The sequence below is a fragment of the Mauremys mutica genome, chromosome 1, assembly GCF_020497125.1.
Source record: "Mauremys mutica isolate MM-2020 ecotype Southern chromosome 1, ASM2049712v1, whole genome shotgun sequence".
Lineage (NCBI taxonomy): Eukaryota > Metazoa > Chordata > Testudines > Geoemydidae > Mauremys > Mauremys mutica.
In genome coordinates, this window is record NC_059072.1 from 213,010,849 (window position 1) to 213,036,803 (window position 25,955).

The 25,955-nt window shown below is 40.4% G+C and overlaps 1 protein-coding gene across 3 annotated transcripts in view; it reads left to right on the forward strand.

Moving 5' to 3' along the window:
• Positions 1–25,316, forward strand: part of RPGR (retinitis pigmentosa GTPase regulator) — a 98,143-nt gene extending 72,827 nt beyond the window's left edge. For 2 of the 3 annotated variants that reach the window (XM_045002727.1, XM_045002725.1), the window contains 4 exons: positions 14,318–14,512; positions 14,977–15,016; positions 18,789–18,895; positions 22,795–25,316. In XM_045002727.1, the coding sequence (XP_044858662.1) occupies positions 14,318–14,512; positions 14,977–15,016; positions 18,789–18,895; positions 22,795–23,022 (570 nt within the window). In that variant the 3' untranslated portion in view covers positions 23,023–25,316. The remainder of the gene's footprint in view (positions 1–14,317; positions 14,513–14,976; positions 15,017–18,788; positions 18,896–22,794) is intronic. The other variant, XM_045002726.1, reaches the window with a different exon arrangement.
• Positions 25,317–25,955: the final 639 nt, after the last annotated feature.

Below are 25,955 nucleotides of genomic sequence, written 5' to 3' on the forward strand. Positions count from 1 at the left end.
AAAGAATAAGCTGTTAAATCCATCAGAGTGCTTAACTCATGCTTTTACGTAGTTTTGTCATCAAACTCTGTGAACAGCTTTTTCTGTGGTGGATGCTGAAACTGTGGTGAAACTAACTAATAGCTGAAACTAACAAAGTTACTATATTAATAGTTAGAAATTTAAATTAGGCTCTCAGTTTTAAGATGTTAAGCTTGCACTGTTGCTCAGTAAGAGATTACCAGACGTATTTATTAGCACTGCTTAGAGCTTAGGAAAGCAGTACCTCCAGTCATCACATTAAGTAATCCAAGATCAGAGCAATGAGCACAATAGTATTCAAGAAATGTTTTACAGATCAAGACATTCACACATATCTAACCCCCTCAGGGTTAACCGTGGTCATATAAATATTTTTTAAATGGCTGTCCTTGTCCACACTCAAGGCAAAGTCATATTTAATTACTCTTGGAAGGATTAGATTTTTATGTGTATATGTCAGTAAATGTTAATTTCACCATACTTACACAAACTGATGAAAAAATACTTCCATCAATAATAATAGAAATTTACAAATAGGCAAAGTAAGAAGAATGCTGCTTGAGAACTTACCAGCGTTTGAGTTAAGGATATTTACTTTGTATATTTTGACATGATATTTGTTTTGACAGTTATAAAGCTGTCACTTTTTGATAATTTCCCACAACTGTGAAAATTTCAACTGATAAAAATAAAAAGTGAAACCTATAATTTTGCACAACTATGAAAATTTAAATGGATAAAAATTAAAAATGTTTAAAAATAAACATTGATATTATCCATCAAAATTATTTTTAAAATGAATTCTACCAAACTTCTATTTAATATTCTTAGAACAAGTGTTATCATATTTTAATTAGCATGATGCATTTTCCCCATAGAGACAAGCCCCCAGAGGGCAAAATCCTGTCCTTGCCATCTCTGAGGTACACTGGAGAGAACAACAAAATGTTCGCGAAGTGGAAGATTCCTGTGAAGTCCTGCCTCAGCAGGGTCAGATGGTCTATGGCAGGGGTCCCCAACACGGTGCCCACGGGTGCCATGGCACCTAAATGTGCCCGCCGACGAGCATCCGCCGAAATGCTGCCAAATTTCGGCGGCATTTCGGTGCCAGACGAAAAAGGTTGGGGACCACTGGTCTATGGCAATGCACTCTGTAGCACCCCTCACCCCTGCGCATAAAACGATTAGTGTTCATTTTCCTTCATACCTTATGATGAAGGCAGCATTCACCCTGGCTGTGCATCCATGTCAGCTTGTACGCATGGGGCCTATCAGCTGCTCTGTCTGGGTACCCCACCAAGTACTTAGGGTCTTACTAGGTATATATTCTGCCCAGCTGCTGCATGAGAGTGCTGTGGGTGTCTCTAAAACTCTCAACCTGTCCACGCTCACAATGCACCTGTGCAAGAGGCCATGACTTCTCAGTATTTATGAAGCTTTAAAAGAGGTTTATTGCCCTGCAAATCGGTGGGGAGGGGGGATCTGACCTGTAAAAGTCTCTCAAGAACCATGAGCCTATTGGCCACATCCTAACTAGAGTATAGCATAAGCCCAAATCCTTCAGTTTGCTTGAGCTGTACTCTGCACAGGACCCAAGGTGTGTGTGTTAGGGGTGGAAAGAGCAACGGTAGCTTTATACCACCACTCACCTCCCCTGTCCCAGGGGCTGCTGGGTTGGTTTGGCTCCTTGATGTAATTTAGAGCAGCCAGCTTTAAATATGCTGCTCGTAAAGACCTATTGCGGTCTGTTACACTGGACTGTGAATGCCAGATTGTTGGGGATGTTCTGGCTGCATCCCCTCCTACCACACACTCTTGGAAGAAGACAGAGAGGAGCTCTGCCAGCTCTACATTCACCCACAGTTTGGTAATCTCCAACCAATTAAGGGAAACTTTCTGGCCCTTTTTGCACCACCCAGGTAGCTCACAGGGGAGCCCTATTGCAAGGCAGGGTCTGACTCATTGTATCTAGCTTCTGATTTCTTTAAAAGGTGAAACCTTAAGTTAAAAGCCTGATATTAAAAAGGTGACATTTAAGTTTGCAGATCATTCTTAATAAACTGGAGGTAAACAATGACTAATTTATCTGCTATGTGAAATTGTAAAACAAATACAGCTGCATAAACATCTCTAAAGAACAATCTTTAAAACTGCAGAGTAGCCAAAACATTTAGAACTAGATTACTTTTCAAACATTTCATATCACCCAGGGATAGTGTGCATGACAAAGCAGAATCCACTGTATACTTCTGCCTTTTAGAAATTTTGCAGGCACAGATGATTTTCTGTCTGCAAAGCCTTTTGCTTCATATAATGCTGGGAATCTGTATCCACAAATATACTTGCTTTTCCTTCGATTGACTTGTGTCTTTAAGTGTGAAATAGCACAGTAATTGGTAAACTTTTCTGAATTGTTGACTTTGAAGGTAATGTTGTTGGAGATTGTTGGGACTGAGCCTGTACAGCACAGGCAGAGTGTTTGCACACCTTAGGTGATGAGCTGGACAGTAGTGAGGGAACCTGTACCTCCATTATTGAGAGGGCGGCTGAGTAGCTGCCAACTTATTCCTGCTTATTAGGAGGAGCGGCGCCATAGAAAGAGCACATAGCTAAGTGCCTCATTCTCAATCTCCTTTGTCAGTCTTCTCCATGGTAATTGTGAAGAGACCAGATCTTTGCTCTGAGCCTAAGCTTAGAACCAGCCCTCAGGAAGAAATCCCCAGAATTCTCTGCTTCTAGGTGGCACGCAAAACAAACTTCGGGGCCCCTGTGTAGCAGAGCTTTCACAGGATTTTAAAAAGATTTTCAACTAAATGTCTCAGTTTCCTCATTGATTTCAAAGTTTTTCTTCTTAAAACTGTAAACTTAAAAAAAAAAAAAAACCTTGACTTTCTGAGGAGGATTTGAAGGATAGTACCTCTCCTCCTGCTTCAGAAATGGTAGGCACATACAGCAAGTCCCAGGAACTGAGCTCTCAGCTGGTGTATGGCAAAGGCCATGTGGAGACAGTTCAGCAGGCTGCATTAAAACTTGGCTTTTAGTCAATGTGTGGTTGAGGCCTATGTAAAGAGAGAGAAACAACCACATGAAAATTCCCTTCACTGAGACCAAACCAGAATGAGTGGCATGGAACTGGGGCTAAATTTTATTTCAAAGTCCCTCTGCATTTTCTCTAGGCATGAGACCCCATTCCCACAGCTTTTAGAGCAAGCAGGATAGTTTCACCTGAGCCTCCTGAATCTTGGCAGAAGGCAAAAGTTCTCCCTGTAGTGAGCAGGATAAAGAAATTCCTGCTCCCAGCCTGGCAAGGTCCACACTGAGGTGGTTGAGAAGGCCACAAGGTATTTTCCCTTCCCACAAACTGTTTTACCTGTATGACCTTAGCTGCTATGAAAGGTGCTGAAGAGTCATTTGTCACCAGGAGATCCAGATCACTCCCCACTTAGCCTAGATCCTGCAGCAGGGAATATAGAGTGAAGAATTTTAGATCACCTTTCCTGGAAGATGGACCTACCACCTTTCCTTCCAGCCTCCAGGGGTGTGACATGAGGTCATAAAGCGGCTACTCTTTTCCTTTAGGGAGACATGCAGGATATATGCCTGGAGACTGTCCTTTCAATCTCCTTGGTAACTCTTCTCCTCACAGTCCCCCCCCCCCCTTTTTCATGGTTTTGGCTCAGGGTCTGGTGAAGAATGTTGTTCACAGTCTTAAAACCTCCCATGAGAGAGTCTGCCCTCTAGAGCCTCTAAAGAGAAGGACACATCTCTAGAGTTGGGGTTATGAACAAGATATCGGTGTCTTAACTAAGCTTCCCAGAAGTAAGCATGAATGGGAGGCCTAACTTTGTAGGTTAAACCAAATTAAATTAAAACACAAAAATTAAAAAACCCACTTTGCAAAGTTGAAGAACACTGTAATTCTTCACTTGGTTTATGAGGGTGTCATTGAGACCTACTTATAGGTAAGGACGAAGAGGTCTTCATTAATCTGCCTAAGATTAAGCCTGCTGCAGCCTTCTTAGTAAAGGGCATGGTCATACCAGCCAAGAGAGTACTTCTGTCAAACCCACAGACAGAAGAATAAGATCATCACTCAGGCTAAACGTGGATACAGTAGCCTGAGAATATTGGCTGTAGTGTGGAGGTCTGTGCTCAACTGGAAGGCCATTGTGTGCGTGCATAAACACCTGCCTCCCATCCCAACCTTTCCAAAACCCACCACAAAGAATGTGCTTTAAACTAGGCTTCCCTAGCAGCTTTTTCAGTGCATGATGTCTCACCTGATTCTGACTTGCTGTATATTCAGAACTTCCAAAGATGTGTCTCAGGAACAACTGTGGCTCCACTTGCTGAAATTGGAATTGTGTGCTAGCATCTAGTATCCTTTCAAATATTTTGTTGGTAAGCTCTTTGGGAAGCACTGAGACGAAGCAGTCCCTGGGGCTTTAGAGAAGGGGAAAAGTCTCTCCTTTCTTCCAGTGAGAGAATCTTCAAACTATCTTTTTTCAACAGGTTTTCCCTTTGAGACTGCTGTCATTCTAGGTTCTAGCATAGAGATTACAAAATTGGAGGAGATCTCTACTGCTTTTCCTGAGAGTTGGAAGACCCTATCTGGGATTCTCTGGAAAACCATCCAATCCCAACAGCTTCCCTTGATTTTTTGGCTTCCCATGTTTGGGTAGACCCCCCTGTCTGAGGGGCACCTCCCTGTAAGCCCTCATCTGGGAGTGAACTGCCTCAGAAAATGGAGGTTGAGATAATCAGGGAAGGCTATTCAATTTAACTCATGCAATGTCCTACAGACAAGTTTATTCTTTTCCCCACAGTAAATTAAAATAAACCAACACTATCAACAAGACCCTTCATGGCATCAGAAGATGAAGGATGCAGTGATTCATCTCCTAGCTGTGGAACAATGGAATCAATTTGTTGGAGGGACACATATTTTGGAAAGGGCACAAGATTCTTTGTGGTACAAAGAGAAACAGAGACATGCAGACCACTTTAGATCTCAGGTCTGTCAATGAGTCCATAAGGAGAGTAATATTCTAGGTGGAAATACTAAAATTAATTATACATTATTTTCCCAAAACCTCAGAATATGAAAATAAACCTCCTGGAGAGATACTGGAGATACTTCAGCATCTGCTATAAGAAGTATTTTCAATAGAGTACTCCCTTTTGGTTTGTAACTTCTACATGGGTATTCATAAATACCATATCATCCCTCCCTTCAAGTGAAAGGAATATCCTTGTCTGAACTGCCTTTTCATCATGTTACACAGAGCTCAGCAGCCATCACTAAAAGCCTTCAGAAACATTCCTTTGCGCGAACAAGTGGAAGGGCCAATTATGGCCTTTACAAAACTCTAGTATCTAAGTTATTGTCCAAAGCAATAGTTATTTCAAAAGAGAGAGGGAGGAAGATAGTGTCTAATTTGCAAACATGAGCATACCCTCTCCTCAGAGAAAATCTCTGACTTGGCTCCTGAGCTAGTTGGTCTCGTATGTATACCGAGCACAATTCTTGCAATTCTTACTATTACTTAACAGCTGTGTGGTATTAGGTCCAGAGAAACATAGAAGCAAAGTATAGATACCAGACTCCATGTAGGGGGAACATATCTGGACACTTATATGACTTGGAGGGTTGGGATGTGGCTCAAGGAGGTGACATGGAGTATAACTTTTCTCATGCTATGGACCATCAAGCACCATCTCCATTTTCAGCTGATGATTCTTCAGAAACATAGCGTGTACTTGCCTGCTAAGAAGGCAGAAAACCTTCAGGACTGCTGAGAGAAGTAGTCTAGTTCATATCCTATGCAGAAGCTGTTGCTCTACTCCTCAAGATTCTACACCAAGAAGGAAAGTCATGGTCAGTTGGCTCAGGAAGACAAGCTTAGAACCTTTCGGTGCATCACATGCCAGGTTGGAAGCCTACTGATGAACCTATTTGCCTGCTAAAACCAAAAAAGGTAATACATGAAGAAGAGACACTCAAAAGTAGAGGCTATGGTTCCCATCTCAGAGGAGTGAAGTTCTAGAACAGGCTTCAAGACTGAGATTGATACGTTTATGGAGGCAGTGGTATGATGAGACTGCGTACAATAGCATGTAGCTGATCTGCGACTGCTAGCAGCAAATATATCCAGTGGCTGGTGACAGGGCACTAGCTGGGGAGGGCTCTGAGTTACTACAGATAATTCTTTCCTAGGTGTCTGGATGGTGGGTCTTGTCCACATGCTCAGGGTCTAACTGATCGCCATATTTGGGGTTGGGAAGGAATTTTCCCCCAATCAGATTGGCAGAGACCCTTTGGGGTTTTTGCCTTCCTCTGCCGCATTGTGGCACAGGTCACTTGCAGGTTTAAACTAGTGTAAATGGAGGATTCTCTGTAACTTGAAGTCTTTAAATCATGATTTGAGCACTTCAGTAACTCAGCCAGAAGCTAGGGGTCTATTACAGAAGGGAATGGGTGAGGTTCAGTGGCCTGTAACGTGCAGGAGACCAGACTAGATAAATGATCATGATGGTCCCTTCTGACCTTAAAGTCTATGATCTATAAGTCTATGGCATAGACTCTATGCCATCCCCACTCTACCCCCTACTGAGAGTAATGATTTTAAAGAAGTTTGTGAAGGAACAGACCTTGGTGATCATAATCACCTTCCCATTAGCTTTCAGGTCTTGGTTCACAGACCTGATTTAGATGCAACTGGAATCTCCTCTCAGATTCCTAACACAGACATAAGAACATAAGAACAGCTGTACTGTGTCAGACCAAAGGTCCATCCAGCCCAGCATCCTGTCTACCGACAGTGGGCAATGCCAGGTGACCCAGAGGGAGTGAACCCAACAGGCAATGATCAAGTGATCTCAAAGCATAGTGCAACAGGGACCTATCCTGAAACTTAGAGGAAAGAATTACAGTCACTCATTCTAAGAAGGTGAATAAACACCCTCCTAGCCACTTGGAGGAAATTCTGAAATGATGTCTATGTCTCACTTGAGGTTTAGATGTTGGAGTTATAAGGAGTATACATCAGAGCAAAGTCAGCTGAAGCAAAGAATGTTCTGGTGTTGTTTCAAGATGGCCTGACCATGGGGTTCAAGGCCAACACATTTTGGAAAGACAGGTCACTGACTGCAGGAATTTTGCACTGTAATAAACCCATTGGAATCTCTCATCACCGTCACATAACAGAGCTCTGAGGACCATTACTCTTATCAGTCCTCTGGCAATATGCAGATTCTGGGCTATATGCAGATTCTTGATCTGTGGGCTACAAGTCCTAATAAAACCACTTTTTCAGCTACACAGTTGGTAGGTCTCTTCCTCTTCTCAATTAAAGTATTTTGCCTACTGCATTGCCACCTTCTTGTCCAAGTGGGTTTTGGAGCTTGCCATGCTGTCAATGAAACCCCAGTTACATATTCTGCCAAAGGCAGTAGTCCTGTGAACTAACCAGGCATCCATCCCCAAGACCACACCAATCTTTTGCATTCAATAGGAAGTGGTATTGTTGCCTTTCTGATTGAATACAAACATCCTGAGGAAGTAGAAATGCATAAGTTAGATGTGAACAGAGCCTACAGAGGAATAAAGGTATATATAGCAAAGGCATTCAAAGCATCAGGTACAGCCCCTCTCATTACTATGCACTCTGAAAAAAGCGGCAATTTTGTGGGCAAAGAGATTACACATTTTATGAGAAGGAGAGTCCATAAGGCTACTGCAGGGTCATGTGTTCACAATTGCTCCAACACTCTAGGGCTGACATCCTCACCTGTGCTGGTGCAGTGTTTGGTAGAAGGGTGTTACTGAATGGGATGCCCCAACAATCTTGGAAGTTTCTTCTCAGTTCTGAATGGGTAAATTGAATCCTCCCTTCCTTACTACGGATGATTTACTGCTTTCTGCGTCCCGTTGTGAAGAGTGTCTGACATGGAGGGGAGTGAGAAAGGGAAAATTCTGCCTTACCTGTGAATTTTTGTCCTAGGACCCTTTATGGGAGATAGTACAATCCTCTGAGTGAGGGTCAGACTGTGTCCGGGGTTGCACCCTCCTCCCCTCTGGCTATTGCTCAATTGTTAAGTAGTTTGAAAGGAAAGGGGGTTCCCCCAGGAAATCTCTCGATTTCATGTCAAGGCTGACATGTTGAGCTAAATAATAATTTTAAACTTTTACATAATTTAGTATTTGGAAGTTATGAGTCTGGAGAGTTCTTCCTGAGGGCTGGTCCTAAGCCTAGACTCAGAGCAAGGTCTGGCCTGCCTCTGGTTTCCATGGAGACTGGGAACACCCCAGTGTGAAATCTGGCTGACATGGAGCGTCCTAGAATGAAAATTCAGAGGTAAGACAGAATTTTCCCGTTTGAGTGCTGACGATCACACTGTGACACTCCCCAGGGGTGCTCAGGGTTTTGAGGCACCTCAGCACCATCTGCCCTTAGCATGAGGGCATCTTGTCTGTGCCTGCTGTGTGGCTCAGCTCCCTGAAACCACAAGCCTGTAGTGGCTTCTGCAGTGCGCTCTCTCTCTCTCTTGCTGTGGACAGGTTAGTGAAAGGCACACATCAGCTCCCGAGCCCTCCGAGCATTCCTGGTAGTGTCCAGCCCCTTGTCCACTGGACACTCACAGTATTATCTGTCCCACTGTTCGCAAAGGAACAGTATGCAGCAGCTCATAAGATTCAACTCAACCACTTTGTTTAACATTACAGCACTCTGATATATTCAGTATGAAAACAAGGTAAGTTTATTGTCAAAGAACAAAGTTTCAAGTGGTAGCAAGTGAGAATACTGGAAACAAACAGTTACATATAAAACAAAATCATAACATGCTTCCTGGAGACTAACCTTAACTAACACACCATCACCGGTTCATTCACCTGCACGTCCACCAATGTAATATACGCCATCATATGCCAGCAATGCCCCTCTGCTATGTACATCAGCCAAACTGGACAGTCTCTAAAGAAAAGGATAAATGGACACAAATCAGATATCAGGAATGGTAATATTAAAAAACCTGTAGGAGAACACTTCAACCTCCCTGGCCACACAATAGCAGATCTTAAGGTGGCCATCCTGCAGCAAAAAAACTTCAGGACCAGACTTCAAAGAGAAACTGCTGAGCTCCAATTCATCTGCAAATTTGACACCATCAGCTCAGGATTAAACAAAGACTGTGAATAGCTTGCCAACTACAGAACCAGTTTCTCCTCCCTTGGTTTTCACTCAACTGCCAGAACAGGGCCTCATCCTCCCTGATTGAACTAACCTCGTTATCTCTAGCTTGCTTCTTGCTTGCATATATAAACCTACCCCTGGAAATTTCCACTACTTGCGTCCGAAGAAGTGGGTATTCACCCACAAAAGCTCATGCTGCAAAACGTCTGTTAGTCTATAAGGTGCCACAGGATTCTTTGCTGCTTAACTAACAGGTTTACCTCCTGTCTAAAGAAGCTATGTCACCCGCAGTTACTATCCAATGTTTTCATCCAAGCTTATTTGAAGCCCCTCTTTCATTAAGAGAACGTGCTGTCCGTTTATTTCCTAGATGAAGGATTATAGGGTGTCTTTTTTTGTACTTTAAAGAGAGTCCAACAGCCTTCGATGTGCACTTCAAGATAGGGTTCCGTCCCCAGCTGTTTGCTTCTTGTTACTTGTCTTTCTCTGAAGTTCTTACAATCTTCCATTAGCATTCTGTTCAGACTGGTGGGAGGGACCCATTCTGAATTATACAATACTTAATTTACATGTAAACAGCTACCTAGATAAACTTTGCTTGTCTGACAGCAAACTTGTTTTTCACCTTTGCTGGTGGCCAGTCCCAAGACACAGAGTTTAAGAACATAATTTTCTGAGTGTGTAGATGATTCCTTACACAACATCCGCACATGCATTTTGCAATTATATTAATGATCAGTGTGACACTGACTTTTATTTGAGACTTCACATGACAAACTTTGAACTAGAATGTACATGCCAGACCCAAGAGATCCCCATAATCCTTGTGCACCCTCTTGCTAGTTGGAATTAAGAGGTTGGTGGGTCACACACACTTAATGCAGTAACTCCTGAGACATGCCCATTTTCCACCTATGACCCACCTTCCTTTTTAAAAAAAAACAACAAAAACGTTGTGCTCTGAAGACCAAGGGAGTAGGCCCATCAGGGCTTTAATCTTCTATGCAGTTTGGAGAGGACTAGGTTTATTGGAAGAAATTTACCCTTGTGAAATGGACCAGCACAAGACCTATGAACTACTTAATTCCTCAAAATAGCACTAAAGTGGGACTTAAGTGCTGCATAGGCCTTTTGCTGGCCCATTGCACGGTGATGTATTTCACCCTTACTGATGTATAGATTCATAGATTTTTAAGGCCAAAAGAGACCATTATGACCATCTAGTCATACCCTCCACACAAGGCATGGAATTTCACTCATGAAGTTCTGCATCAAGTCCATAACATCTGGTTGAGGTGGAGCATACCTTTTAGAAAACCATCTAGTCTTGTGCATATGTGTAATCTCCTCCCACATATGCACTGGAGTACAATCACTGGAGTACACTTATGCAGTGTACAAGCACTTGCAGATCCAGGCCTGCATGTGTACCATACTAAAGATAAATAACATAGCAATTTTACAGAACTGTGAGATGAAAACATTTCCAGTATTTTATCTGTAAATTCCCCCCCCCCCCCCGAGCTGGCCTGAAAAAGGCAGCTTTTGCTGAACCCTTAGTATTTTTTTCCGTTGCTTTATAGATGCTTGAATAAATAAGGATATAGAAATTAAGCTGGTGTGTAAGAGACTGTTATTTGTAACTTGATGATTAATAAAAAGCAACAAAGAGTCCTGTGGCACCTTATAGACTAACAGATGTATTGGAGCATAAACTTTCGTGGGTGAATACCCACTTCATCAGACGCACATTCCTCAGTAAAGACAAAAAAATTCAACAACAAAATCATACCTTTCTGAAACCTCTTGTCACTCTTCCCATATTTGTTCCAAAAGCCAGCAGGCATGATTCTTGCTGGCAGCGTGTCAACATTCTCAAACTGATGACTGCCCACTCTGTAAGTCTCCTGTGGAATTCACAGTTGGCTCTCCATTTGCAGTCTGCACAGGAAACCTGACAATGATATGTGAGTTTGCAAGACCCAATAGTAATATAAAAATATTACTTGGGGTCGGTCCTGCTTTGAGCAGGGGGTTGGACTAGATGACCTCCTGAGGTCTCTTCCAACCCTAATCTTATATGATTCTATTATAATTTAGGCAAAACAAAGTATTGCATCTGTGGGCAATGGCTTTCACAGTACTTGATGGATAGGTGAACTATAGCAAATCACTTGGATTGCTTGTGATTCCTTTTCTTTTTTCAAGGTTGTGTATGGGGATGTTTTTTCATTGCCTGCAGTGAAGACTGTTCTTATAGAACTAAATAAAACTGCAGTGAAATCGGTTGGAGGGAGCAAACGGGGAGGGAATCTCAGTGAAGGCAACACTGCAGATTTTATGTTGGCAGAGTGAGCTGCAGTGCCCATTACAAACTCCATAGATCCCCAAAGGCAAGGTCCATCCACATCAGCAGAAGCTCCCCTGCATTTCCCCTGTCTTCCTTGTAGTACACTTACAATACTGCTGTACTACTACCAAGGATTCTTCCTGGCCGTGACTTCCCATGACCACTGCTTAAATTTCATTCCTCAACAGAGATGGGGCTCAGTAGGAAAGTTAATACACTCCCAAGCTGCATTTCCCTTTCCAGCTAATCTCTGTGGGATCAGTGTGGGGATGATGTGTGTCCATACAGTCCAGCTTCCACCCTATACTCACTCCCTGCTCGGAAGGCAAAGTGGCATCTGCATGGTCTAGAGAGTGAGGGGGTTGCTGCTACAGAAGTGACTCCTGCCCCTCCCACCCCCTCGATGTGAAAGTGGAGAGATCCATGTGTGGATCATGGGGGCTATAGACTAGGCTATAGACATTAAGTTGACAAGCTCTGTCAGGTCATGAACACCACCACTTTAAAAAAGGCGGAATTATGCTGCTGGAAACTTACATTTGCTGTGCTTTGAAATAGTGAAACATGCAATTAGATAACATGTAAACCTGGCATATCCAAGCTTAGGATTTTATCATTGTTTAAAGGGAGCTGGCCTGATTCTGCCCTTAGATACATATGCATGCATTGACTTAAGTGCAAGCTGCATATGTGTATGGAAGGTAGTGTTTTCAGCCTGGGGACAAGTCTCTGGGGGCGGGAGGGCACTAGACTAGCCAATAAAAAGTGAAGCAGTGGAAGTGTGGAAAGATGCATGAAGTTCGATCCACTCTGATTGCTCTCTGCAAACATGCTGCTGTGGGTAAAGTGGTGGGCAGCTTCCTGAAATCTACCTACCCTTCCTGCTCCTGCAGCAGCCTCAAATACACCTGCTCATAAGAGCAACTCATCCAGGAAGGCGCTCATCAGCTCAAGCATTTGTGTCCACCTTCATGAAATACAGCATGGCTGCAAGATCCCGTGCCCCAGCCCCACAGAACCACCGATGAATGGCCATTGCCCTGAGCAGCAAGTATCCTGAGTGGGCACAGTGAGCTACTACCAGAGTGTAGCCAAAAAGGAGAGGAGGAAAAAACCAGAGAGAATGGACAGAAAATAGGAGAGACAGCAACTATGCCTATGCATGAAGTGAGGGGCTACCAGGTGAGGAGGGCCCATCCACCAACCAATCAAAACAAGGCATAAAAAAAACATAATAAAAGCTAGGAACCACTGATTTGAGTTACAATTGGGATCATTCTGTTATGTTCAATAGCTCAATGAATGTTTCTGTGAAATATTGCTGGGAATATCTAAATGTACTATAACAATGGTAGCTAAACAACCATACAGTGCAAGGATGTAATACCATCTATGTTCTCTGGTGAAATGATAAACTGAGAACAGAGCTCCGCTGATTTGTCATTAGAAGTCCAAGCTAGAATTTTAGATTAGGCTGTTATATGTTCATTGTAGATTTGCAATAGGAGAGACAATGTTTCTGTTTTTTTTTTAAAAATTACATTTCATGTTATCAAAACTGTATAACTAGCACAGCAAAGGTGATTGGACTAAATGATGTCATGTAAATCATACAATTTACTCTCTTGCTTTCTTTGTAACAGCTTTCACAGAGACATGTTCTTTGATGCAGATTGGTTTTTCATAATACTTCATGGTTATCGCAAAAAACAAAAATGGTATTTGTAGAAAAGCCTAGATATATTAAGGTGCTATACTAGGTTGAGATCAAATATAGGGAATCAGAGCATTCCATTTGCTGTGACTTTAGTGTTTGAATCAACCTGAGAGGAGGAGGTGACCCTGTTTACAAGAGGGTTGAAGAGTTTCTTAAGAAAACTACTCAACAACTGGCAGAGCAGGCTTCTGTGTCTCAGGAAGAGAGCTGAGCAAAGAGCCCAGAAAAACTGCAGCAGTAGCAGGACCAACTTCTCCACCGTTTCCCTGGAGAGGAGCAGCAGATTGAAAGTCCACAGGCTACAGTATGCAGTGCAACAGTTGCACCAGCCCAAAAGGCTTGGTTTTCCAGAGGCTCTGAGTACTCACCACTCAAACTGAAGTCAACAGGAGCTGAGGAAACCCAGCATTTCTGGAAATCAGGTCCTGATAATTCTGGGAGTAGAGCACAGATCATTTGACTCTGTCCTGCACCTTAACTATTGCACCTAGTTCATTAGCATTGTAATTACTTCTCAACTCTTCAGCTGTTAACTGGCCATCAATAATTAATTTGTATAATAAAGGACATGTTTGAATCAACTCTCTGAAAAATAAACGTGGTATTTAACAAGTTCCTTTTATTAAAGTGTTGGAAGCATTACCGATGTCATTATTCACACAGATATCAAATAAAAAGAATTAACCAGGATTTCCAAAAAAGCGTTCACATTCATTCATTGTTTTTCTGTTATAAGGGGACATGTTGTTCGTTAGAAAAAGGCTATTACTGGCCACAGCTCCAGAATTAAGGCTGAGTTGAGTTTGTACTTAAAGCAGGTATTAAAATAAGACTCCAAGGTCAGAGCCTAAATAAGGACTCATAATACTCTGAAATAAAATGCTTTTGTCTTTTCATATTTTCAGCTGCCTGTGAAGGGAACAGTTAGATCCAGAGTATCCGAATCCATTCTAGTATGAGGCATAGAGCTGTTGTAGGGTACTGGTTACTAGTGCTGCAGAAAAACGTTTTACTTTTTTTTCCATTTTGTCACAGGATCAAAAAACTTCTGAAGATGAAGAGACTGATGATGATGATGATGATGAAGAAATAACAGACAAAGAGGAGGAGGAGGAGGGGGAAGAGGAGGGAGGCAGCAATGATGATGGGAAAGTGCATGAAAAGGAGGAACATGACAGTAAAACACCTGAGGGAGAAAGGAGCAATAACACCACTGCAGAAACTACAGAGGTAAAGCATGCACTTCTTTTAAATTGTTGTACTGTGAAGAAATTAACTGTATAATTCCTTATAACATGCATGCTGTTAAATTGAAAACTTACCCTCTGTGTTTGAGTCCAAGTTAGTTTTTCATTCGTATGTGGTTTTAATAGCAATAGGGGTGCAGTTATAATTCAGTTATTTTATTTTGTAGCCAAAAGAAATATTCTGGAATGCTTTGTCTAAATAAATATATTTCCTATTTTTTTAAGATTAGCTACTAAAAAAATAACATGCCTGTTCATCTATCTTATTTCATCTTTTACCAATTAAGTAATACCTACAATGGTACTATATTTTTTCAGGAATTATACTAATATAACAATGTATTTTTTTAAATACAATGAATTTCACATGCTGCAGTTAAATATAGTTTTTTTAAAGGCTTTGAAAGTACAGTATACAGATTTAATTATTTTATGTATTATTTATAGGAAGAGAAGACCACCCAAGAAGAGAAAATACTTCAGCAAGGTACAAAAAACATCCATTCAGAATCTAACCATTACAGCTCTTCTAAATACAAACTACACATTTTACCTGGCAACATTTATATATGTATCTAGGTTATATAAATGTTAAATAATGCAGACACTTTGTAAGACATACAAAGCAATGCTCTAAAGCCAGCAACACAGCAAAGTTATCAATTTTATTTGACTCCAAGAATGAAATCTTCCCCCCCCCCCCCAAGATATTTTCGGGTGTGTAGAAGGGGAAGCTTATCATAGTGGCATGCTCCTTGCAGGAATATTCTGTATTTTTTTACATGCTTGTTGCCACAGGCAGACCATTAAAGGAGAAATCATCAAAGTTCTGGCTCACAGGTGGCAAACTCATTGTAGTGGCTCTAGTGGTATCTGTGCTGACTGTTTGGCACAGGGAACTTGTTGCCATATGTTTCTTGTCTCACCTTGTGGGGATGCTGTGTCACTCCCTTAGCTGACTGTATACTTTTGATGGGAGGGAGCACTAGAGAGCTTCACACACTGACTTCTTCAGGTGCCCTTCTAGTAACTAGTATGCATGAAACTGTATGGGGAATACTCAGAAACAAAGGAAGAAATGAAATCTATATGATTATGAAAACTGTAGGGTCTGATTAGCTGCCTGCCTTCATTACCACACTAGGGAAAAAGACAGGCTGCCAGTCATGGATTAATTAAAATGTTATTTCAAAATTCTTGAAAAGATTATGGGTAACATTTTCAAAAGCACCTGAATGACCTAGGAACCTGAGTTCCACTTTCAAGAGTAAAATTTTTCAAAAGCCCCTGTATGCTTTTGCACTCATAAGTCTAGCATACCATCAGTTTCCTCAGATGAGGAGAGTTATTCCACTCCTACTGTCTGCTGAAATATAGTAACTGAACACTGCCAATTTTACATCTGCAAGAGACATTACTGAAGCCAAATCTATTAGTTGTGCAGTGTTCTGGGCCAACTACAGGGAACTGATTGCAGAGATAGCAGTTAGGACTGGGGGGTTGCTGCACTGTTGTAATGGTTCTGCTGGAAAAAAGCAACAGGGAGGAAATTACAGTTCCACTTGACATTTTGCTCATCTCTGGGAATTCTGGGAAATTCCACTTGCGGTGGTGCCCACCTCCACTTTACAATAGTAGTGAAGAGAGAATCCATGAGTAGTCCAGAAGACTGACCAGTATAAGTTTATTACCCGGTCCCTCAGTGTGGAGAGGACAACACACATGTTCCTGAGCAGATTTCCCTTTACACTTCAAAGAACACACTGTTTAGATAAAAACTGTAAAACAGATTTATTAACCACAGAAAGATAGATTTTAAGTGTTTATAAGTAATAGCATACAGATCAAAGTTGGTAACCTAAGAAATAAAACAAATTTGCAATCTGAGTTCTATTAACTAGACAGGATTTCTAGCAGTATCTCACCCTGATAGTACAAGCAGTTTACAGATATTCCATACATAGGTTAGAACGCCTTTCCAGCCTGGGACAACCCTCCCCCATTCAAAGTCTTTTTCTTCCCGACCTGCTTCCAGGTGTTGAGTTGTGGGAATGAAGCCAAATGATGATGTCACTCCCCCCTTTTATGGCTTCTTCCAGCTTGCTGGAAAGATCCTTTGCTGTGATGGGAGTCAAACAGTCTCCATTGTGTATATGCCATCTCAGAGAGGTTTCCATTGTATAGTTCTTGGGGTAATCCTTAAGAGTGCATGTATTCCCCTTAGTGGGCCATCAGCACTATCTGGCTTCTTCATTGTTGTACCTGAAAGGCTGCTTGTGGGTGTTCACAACCTCACAACATATATTTCAGTAGCACATACATAGTAAACTTCACATACAATGATAGCACATACAATGCAACAGGATATTAATGCCCAGCAGATCAAGACTTTTAAAATGATACCCCACAAGGCATACTTTGTGCAAAACACATCATAAGTATATCACCATGGTAGATGGCGGGTGCTAGGATGTTAAGCACAATACCTTGTGTGGAGGGATCCTTATCTCCTGATTGCTTAGCATCATATTTGAATCATCAGGCTCCCCTTCCAGCTGGTTCTCAGGCTCCAGGACACACTCCTTTAAGTTCTTGGTGCGTGGGCTGTTCTCACCTTCCTGCAGACATTAATAAACCAAGAAACTGACTTAATTGGTATACCTCATCAGGTGAAATCCTAGCCCCATTTAAGTAAATGGCAAAACTCCCATTGACTTCAGTGGGACCAGGATTTCCCCTAAGTCTTCAAGAAAGGGGCAGACAATGCTGCAGCATTCCAGATGCACTTTTCCTGCACCTTATTGTACCAGACCACCTGCCCCTTCATCACCAGCCCCTAGCATTGCATGGCATTTTGCAAAAGGGCCAATTCATAAGCCTTTTCACCACTTGGATGTAGCCCACTGTAAGTAGGAATCTATTTTCCTACCATCACCACTGAAAGAGATAACCATCTCAGATGAAATTTGGAATTGTTGGTTAGTATGCAGCAAGGTTGATATAGTGAGCTGTGGCAAACCCCGGACAAATGGCTACAAAGGGAGGAGTAGTAGTAATTAGTCCTGGGGGTTAAAAGGCCTCTCCCAATCCACTGAGGAGAGATAACCAGGGGGAAATAAGGTTCAGCTGGAACAGGGGTTACCAGGGAATTAATTAGGTTCAGTTGGCTCCAACTGCTGGAGACCTTTTTAAACCCTCCCTGGCATGGAAGCCAGGGGGGGTGGAGAGAAAAAAAAAAAAAAAAAAAGAAGCAGGGAAGCTGCTAGCAAGTTAGGTGCAGTAAGGAAGGCTGTGCTCTGTCCCCAGAAGGGGAGTAAACAAGCACAAGGGATTGACTGAGGGAAGGATTAGCCAGACCCTGTGCTACCTAGAAGGATTTGCTTTGCCCAAGCCTGTATCTCCAAGGCTAAAAAGGACTGAGCCTGCCGAGGAGAAGGTACTTTGCCACAGAGCCTAAAGCTTTATTACAGGTTTGAGAACATCAGGGAAGATTATGCTGTTCTTTGGAAAGATACTAGAATGTACAAGTTGGAATGCAAAAAAGGCGAGCCTTCTCTCTCCCCCCCCCCCCCAACTTCTGGAATAAAAAATGATTATTGCCTTGATGGAAATCAGTGATACATCATTAAGTAACACATCACTCCATCTAATTACAAAGAAGCTAGGGCATCTCTGTCCAATATTGTGGACAGTAGGTAGCCCAGAACAGATCTTTAAATATTTTCCCAACCCCCAATAAATCTGGGGTTCTTTGATTCTAGCAGGGGGATTTATATCATTAAGGCTGGCACTAGAGGGCAATTTGGACATAGAATTCATCTCGATTTTTGTATCTCTTTCTGTATTGTTGCTACAGAACAAAGACTCATGCTGAAATACAACTCTTGCACGAGGAATCACTCTGTGCTGGTTAGGATATGTTTTCTAAATTCATGTGCAATACACTCTGTCTTCTGTTAACCATACGCAGTTGTAGGTGGATTAGTCAAAATATTTTACATATTTACCAATGCCCTTGGTATTAATCCTGCTTTTGAAAATCAAACATCTGGGGCATAGTAAACCAATATAAATGGAAATGAGAAAAATAAAAACAGAATTGTTCAGGTTTGGCTGGCATCAAGTTGAACTGAATATTTTATTCTGTCCCATTTTAGATGCAGAACTAATTTGTGTGTCTGAGTGTTAAAAATAATTAAAAGCACAGATCTCTTTTTGCAGTGGTGAAAAAAAGTTTAATATGTCTTGTGTTGTTTTAGAGAGAGAAAATACCCCCGACACTCATCCTGAGAACAATTCTTCAGGGGCAATTTTGGAAAGTGGTGATGATAGAATATCTGGAGGAATACTTGGAAGGACTAAAAAGGTAAACCACCTGAGTTTTCAGTTCTGTGTAATATGACTAATAATAATAATAGTGGTGAGCAGTTACTGAAATTTTTGATCCTTGTCCACACAAGTGAGCCCCATCTTCATAACTGACTGAAAAGCCCCAGTTAATATCCCTTTGTATGTGCCAGCTACTGTTGAAGAGTATCCATTATTGTGGATCATTCTTGGAATTGCAGAGGGCCTGAGAACCTTACTCACATTCAACAGTAACTTATTGCATGAGTGATTCCATTGACTCCAATATGCAGATAGAGAGGATAAGCCATCATGTGAAAGCATTATGAGCCATGGCACCATAATGGAAGCAAGGCAAGAGGTTGAGACAGGGGAAATATCCAGACTTGGACTACTGATGTCTGGCTTATCTCTTAAGTGTCCTACATTTCCTGTACATCTCACTTGTTTAGATAGTTCCCTTTTTGTGTCATACCATCTTGTCATGTTTCTATATGTCCCATTGTGTGTCAGTGGTTTATGCTGCTTTCACACCAGGTTTTCTCTCTTCCTCTAGTTATTCCCTACTGTGACCATATTTTTAGTAGAGCAAGGAGTGAACCAGAGGCTAATCAGAGGAAGAGTGGACCTGATGGCATGTGAACAGCCTTAGGAATACTCAGGGTGGAGGTGGGGGTTCAGCACAATACGACTGGTGAAGAGCTTCTGGGTACGTCTACATGTGAGCCTCCCAACCCGGGTTCAATAGATTCGGACTTGCAGAGCTCATGCTACTGCACTAAAAATAGCTGTGTAGACTGTGCTTGAAGTTGCGGCTTAGGCTGGATCTTGAGCTCTGAAGCCTAGGGAGGGGCCCATGCTCCAACCCAAGACATAACTTCAAAGGGCTGTCTAAACAGTTGTTTTTAGTGCAGTAGCATAAGTCGGAGTGTCTGGACCCCAGGCTGGGACTCTGACTGCCACGGGCTACGTAGACACAATCTGTAGGGGAAAGGACAAGCAAAGGGAAAAGAGCTAAGAGACCAAAGAAGGAAGACAAACGTGGTTTAGAGGGTGCAGAGAGAATACTGTCCCCCATTTCAAAGTCCTGTGTCCTATCTGAAGTGTTGGAAATGTAAAGAAGTCTGAGAAGAAGTAGCCAACACATTTGACATACAATACCTGTTGCTATGGAAACACCCAGGTGAAATCCTGACCCCACTGAACTCAAATGATGGACAAACACCCATTGACTTAAATGGAGCCAGGATTTTATCCCCCATGTTCAAAAATCTTCTCCAAATTAGAAGGTTGTAGAAAACAAGATAATATTATAACCCAGAAATCACACCCTAAAAAGCAGGTATAAAGAAGCATTCTGTTAAAATGTTATTTGAATAAATGTTGTAGTGTTTTCATCAATTTCAACAGCTAGTTTAAATCAGATATAGGATTGTTTTCCTGTACAACTGACAATTAATAAATTAGAGAACCTGTCTAGGATTTGTAGATTAAATTTTTTTTTAAAGGTGCAAATGACGAGCCTGATCCTGCAAACTCTTTCTTACATGATTACTCGTATTGACATGAATGAGACTGTTCTTTGCATAATTAAGAGCTAATCTTTTTCATGGTTTGTGGGGTCTATCACAGATTTAGGATCTGATTCAACTCCTGTTAAAGTCATTGGAAGTCTTTATGATGACTTCAGTGAAAGGCCCATAATTCTTATCTGATCTTATACAACGTACCTCAAGAAGGAAATAATTCACCACTTTGAGTTTTACTGAGATGAAAACATACGGAGTGGATATCCATAGAGTTCTTTACAGAGGGGACCACCTTACATGGAGCCTTGTAGGGTTGGAATTCAAATGCTCAGTCATTCAAGGTACTGAGCACTCTGTCCCCAATCCAGCAAAGCATTTAAATACGCACTTAAAATTAAGCACATGAGTAGTCCCATTAACTTCAAAGTCTGTTGTCATTGACTTCATTAGGACTACACACATACTTAAAATTAAGTATATAACTAAATGGTTTGCCTTTGTTCATGACATATGTTTGCAGGATCTGGTTTTAAATTCTTAATAGGGCTGTCAAGTGATTAAAAAAATTAATCGCAATTAATCACACTGTTAAACAATAATAGAATACCATTATATTTAAATATTTTTGGATGTTTTCCACATTTTCAAATACATTGATTTCAATTACAACACAGAATGCAAAGTGTACAGTGCTCACTTTATATTTATTTTTATTACCAATATTTGCACTGTAAAAACAAAAGAAGTAGTATTTTTCAGTTCACCTAATACAAGTACTGTAGTGCAATCTCTTTATCACAAAAGTTGAACTTACAAGTATAGAATTATGTACAAAAAATAACTGGATTAAAAAATAACACAATGTAAAACTTTAGAGCCTACGAGTCCAGTCAGTCCTACTTCTTGTTCAGCCACTCGCTCAGACAAACAAGTTTGTTTACATTTGCAGGAGATAATGCTCCTTGTTTACAATGTCACCTGAAAGTGAGAACAGGCGTTCACATGGCAGTGTTGTAGCCGGTGTTGCAAGATATTTACGTGCCAGATGCACTAAAGATTCATATGTCCCTCGTGCTTCAACCACCATTCCAGAGGACTTGCATCCATGCTGATGATGGGTTATGCTCAATAATGGTCCAAAGCAATGCAGACCGACGCATGTTCATTTTCATCATCTGAGTCAGATACCACCAGCAGAAGGTTGCTTTTCTTTTTTGATGGTTTAGGTTCTGTAGTTTTGCTATTAGAGTGTTGCTCTTTTAAGACTTCTGAAAGCATGCTCCGCACCTCATTCCTCTCAGATTCTTAAGCCTTGGGTCGAGTGCTGTAGCTATCTTTAGAAATTTCACATTGGTACCTTCTTTGTGTGTTGTCAAATCTGCAATGAAAGTGTTCTTAAAATGAACAGCATCTGCTGGGTCATCGTCCGAGACTGCAATAACATGAAATATATGGCAGAATGCAGGTAAAACAGAGCAGGAGACATACAGTTCTCCCTCAAGGAGTTCAGTCACAAATTTAATTAAGGCATTATTTTTTTAACTAGCGTCATCAGCCTGGAAGCATGTCCTCTGGAATGGTGGCTGAAGTGTGAGGGGGCATATGAATGTTTAGCGTATCTGGCACATAAATACCTTGTAATGCCTGCTACAATAGTTCCATGCGAACGCCTGTTCTCACTTTCAGGTGACATTGTAAATAAGAAGCGGGAAGCATTATCTCCCGTAAAGGTAAATAAACTTGTTTGTCTTAGCAATTGACTGAACAAGAAGTAGGACTGAGTGGACATGTATGATCTAAAGTTTTACATTGTTTTGTTCTTGAGTGCAGTTATGTAACAAAAAAAAAATCTATATTTATACGCTGCACTTTCACCATAAAGAGATTGTACTACAGTACTTGTATGAGGTGAATTGAAAAAAATAATAATATAAAGTAAGCACTGTACACTTTGTATTCTGTGTTGTAATTGAAATCAATATATTTGAAAATGTAGAAAAACATCCAAAAATATTTAATAAATTTCAATTGTTTAACAGTGCGATTAAAACTCTGATAGCAATTTTTTTTAATCGTGATTAATTTTTTGAGCTCTAATTCTTAAAACTGAAAAAATATTACACATTTAATTTATTTTTCATCATTTATGCTGTTTGTTTACTTCTTGCAATTTGCTGAGTTTGGTCTCCGTAAACAAACTTGTGTTGTTCATCAGTGTAAGCTCAGTTTCATTTTCTGATGTGTTTTTTATTGTTTATTTTACCAAACATAACTGTGTGGCCTAAGATCATTTGAGAGTGCAACTTTTAACTTGTGTGCAGGCTTTTTTGTACATCTTGAAAATCACTATTAATTGTCTAGGGGGGTAATATATCATCTTTTATTTTAGTTTTCTCTGTTTAAGCGAAAGTCGTTGACGAGTCAGAAAAATGTACATAACAGCAATGAAGGTAAATCTGAAAAGCCACTCCAAAGTGAAAAGGATAAAGGAAAGGAAGCAGGCTTATCTGGCGATGACAGGAAAGACGAAAACCAAAATCACACGAGGGAGAATCCTAAGGAAACCACAACTAACCAGGGCAGAAAGACCAAGTCCTCTACTTGTGTAATACTGTAATGCTGTCAGAATATATATTTGACAGGCTGCAAGCACATGTTGCAATTTATACTTGAAAACAATTATGACTTATTATTACTGATGACAGATTTTTAAAAAATAATTAAGTTGTTTGCCTTGGTTTTGGACTTGAAGACCATGGTTTTGGTATTTATTTCTTTTGATAATTTTAGTAATTGAAACTGATGAGCTTATCAGAATGTTACTGAAGTGTTGTGGCCTTAACTGTTCAGTGTTGTAATAAAAATATATTTTTGTATGTGAAAAGTTGGATTCAGGCATTTTAATAATTTTTGCTAAATAATTGTATTCTATGCTTCAATCTACATGGTACCACGTACAGTCTGATATGGTGCAAAGCTGTAAATAGCTACTGTAGTGTATTATTTGGTTCAGCAAAATAGCTAGGAATATTTAGAAATGAACATTAAGAAAGGTATTGAGCCACTTAGAAATCATCTGTCTTGTTCCATTTTGAAATAGAAAAATAGCAATAAAACTCAAAAGTATTTAAAAATATAGGCCCTGATTCAGCAAGGTACTGTAAGCATGTGCCTAGCTTTATGAATATGTACAGTTCCAGTGAAGTCAATGAGATGCCTAACTGCAAGTAATGTGTAATGTGCTTATGTACCTGGCCAAATCAGGGCCTGCAGAAACACCACTCATTTTTGAGAGATGCTGAGTGCCTTCAACTCTTGTTGAAATCAGTGAGAGTTGTTGAGGGAATTGCCTCTACATAGAATCAAGCCAACAGCAGGGCAGAATGAAATCAATTGTCAATATTCCCATTTTATCATTTCACTGGGAGCCTGTTCCTGCATGCTTGAGCACCCAAATCTTCACTGTACTTTAGTGGAGGTTTTGTTAACATACAAGCTACAGCATCTGAGACCCTTAATTATGATCACATATGGTGGACATCTTGAAGTAAGCAAGACTTTATATTTAGTAAAATAAATAAATTGATCATATAGACAAAGCTACTAAGATATTCATCCTTATAGAGCAGCTGATGCCTTGTGGAAAAACTTTGAAAAGCATTCTGTAGTAGTAAGAAATCATTTGAGTTTATGTATAATTTTCTGTATTTTTCTTCCTTTTCATTTTATGAAGGACATTTGCAGGAAAACATTTTCATCATTAACAGTTCATGTGTTGCAGCTGCCTGCTTTCCACCTGGAGTTAATATCCTCTGTTTGGGACATCTGAATGAATTACTATGGGAAATATTGATGTTGCAAACAGATCATTATAGGCTAAATCCCTCTTGTTTTTCTCAGGCAAGTACTTTCAGGAGCTTCAGTGGCTCTGCTCTAAGGGAGGAGAAGGGATTTGGCCCTCTCTCAGGTGGGGATTATGCAGAAGGAGCAAGTGAATGCTTCAGCCAATTTCCAGACGCATGAGTGGGATGCAAATGTTTTTTTTCTTTCAGAATTTGTCATTTTTATTTGTTGTTTACATTTCTTATATTTAACACACAGTTCTAATTACCAAATTCATAAAAAGACAAGATTCCTTAAAATTCAGCTGCAAATAAATAAGAAATAAGGATGTATTTTATTAATAAATGTTAAAACACATCCTGTCCTGTGATTAATCTGATCCCAGGATTGTGTTTTCGTGTTCAAAAGTTGTTAGTTATTAACCAAAGATAAACATATAAAGTACAACATATAATATAAAACCAGAATTGTGGCCAAATTGAATCCTTTTCAAAATATTTCATAAGAGACAAGCTGATCTTTAAAAAAACAACTAGGAAAAAGTTATTTAATTTCACTGACTTGTGCACACTTTTGAATCTGCCTTTGGCCCAACGTCACCTCTGATTTATCTTTTTTTCCTAGTTTCAGGGCTGCTTAGGCTTTATATAACCCTGTCACAAGTAACTAGGGCTGTTCTTAACCTAGAAATTGGTCCAACTGAATGCTTCGTCCATATAAATATGGCAAATACCCAAATACTTTAATGGAGCCTCCTCTGGACTGCAGTAAGTAGCATCATATTAAAAGCCTGCATTGTGTGTCATCCTTTTCCAGAGTTAATTAAGATCCTGACCTTTTGTTCTGCTATTTTTCCATGTGACAGCTTTGAGTTCTACAGATGTACATTAAATATGTTGTTTTCTTTCTAGCAAAATACATGGTATTTACTGTTTTCCTCTTTTTCTCAGTGGACATTTGACTTCTGTTCTGCTTGGATCCTAGTCTGAATAGGAAAAAATCTTGGAGGAGGAGTGATAAACTAAATGGTTTCCTTCAGTGAGTTGAAATTAGTTTTACATTTTTAAAGGGGGCTGGAATTGATCCCAAAGGAAGGTACCCTAAGGACTGTTTCTTTTTTTAAAAGTGTGAGTTCAGTTAGTGAAGAGTAATTCTCTTAAATATGATGTTACTCTAGAAGGGGAGGTTTTCTTAAAGCTATTGACACAGCAAAACACACTTGGAAGAACATTCTATTGTGATCCAATTACTTTGTATAGCATATTTTTTTCTATTCCCTTTTGCCCTTCCAAGTACAGTTACATGAAAACGGGATGTTTGCTGCCACAAAAGTCAAGACTCTAACAGGCAGTGTGCACTGATTAAAAATAAATGATTTTTCATCTTTAATAATACCACATTGTATAGTTTACTGCACGATAAAAAGGCTATTGTTCATTAAAAGGTATTTTGTCAGCTAAATAATAGCAGAAGGTTCCATCATAGAAATGATTTGGAGCACTGCTTTTGTTTTTTACCATTTACCCTTATTTTCCAAAGCTAAGTATTTCAGCATAAATCACTATTCCTGGATTACATAGTCCTGGTTCATGCCAGTGGGATGGCTCTTTAAACTTCTTTTTTTTTTTTTCTAAAACTTGCCATCAAAATTACCACGCAGTGGAGGTTGTGTGCTCCGCGAGTATAACTATAGCACCTCAATATTTA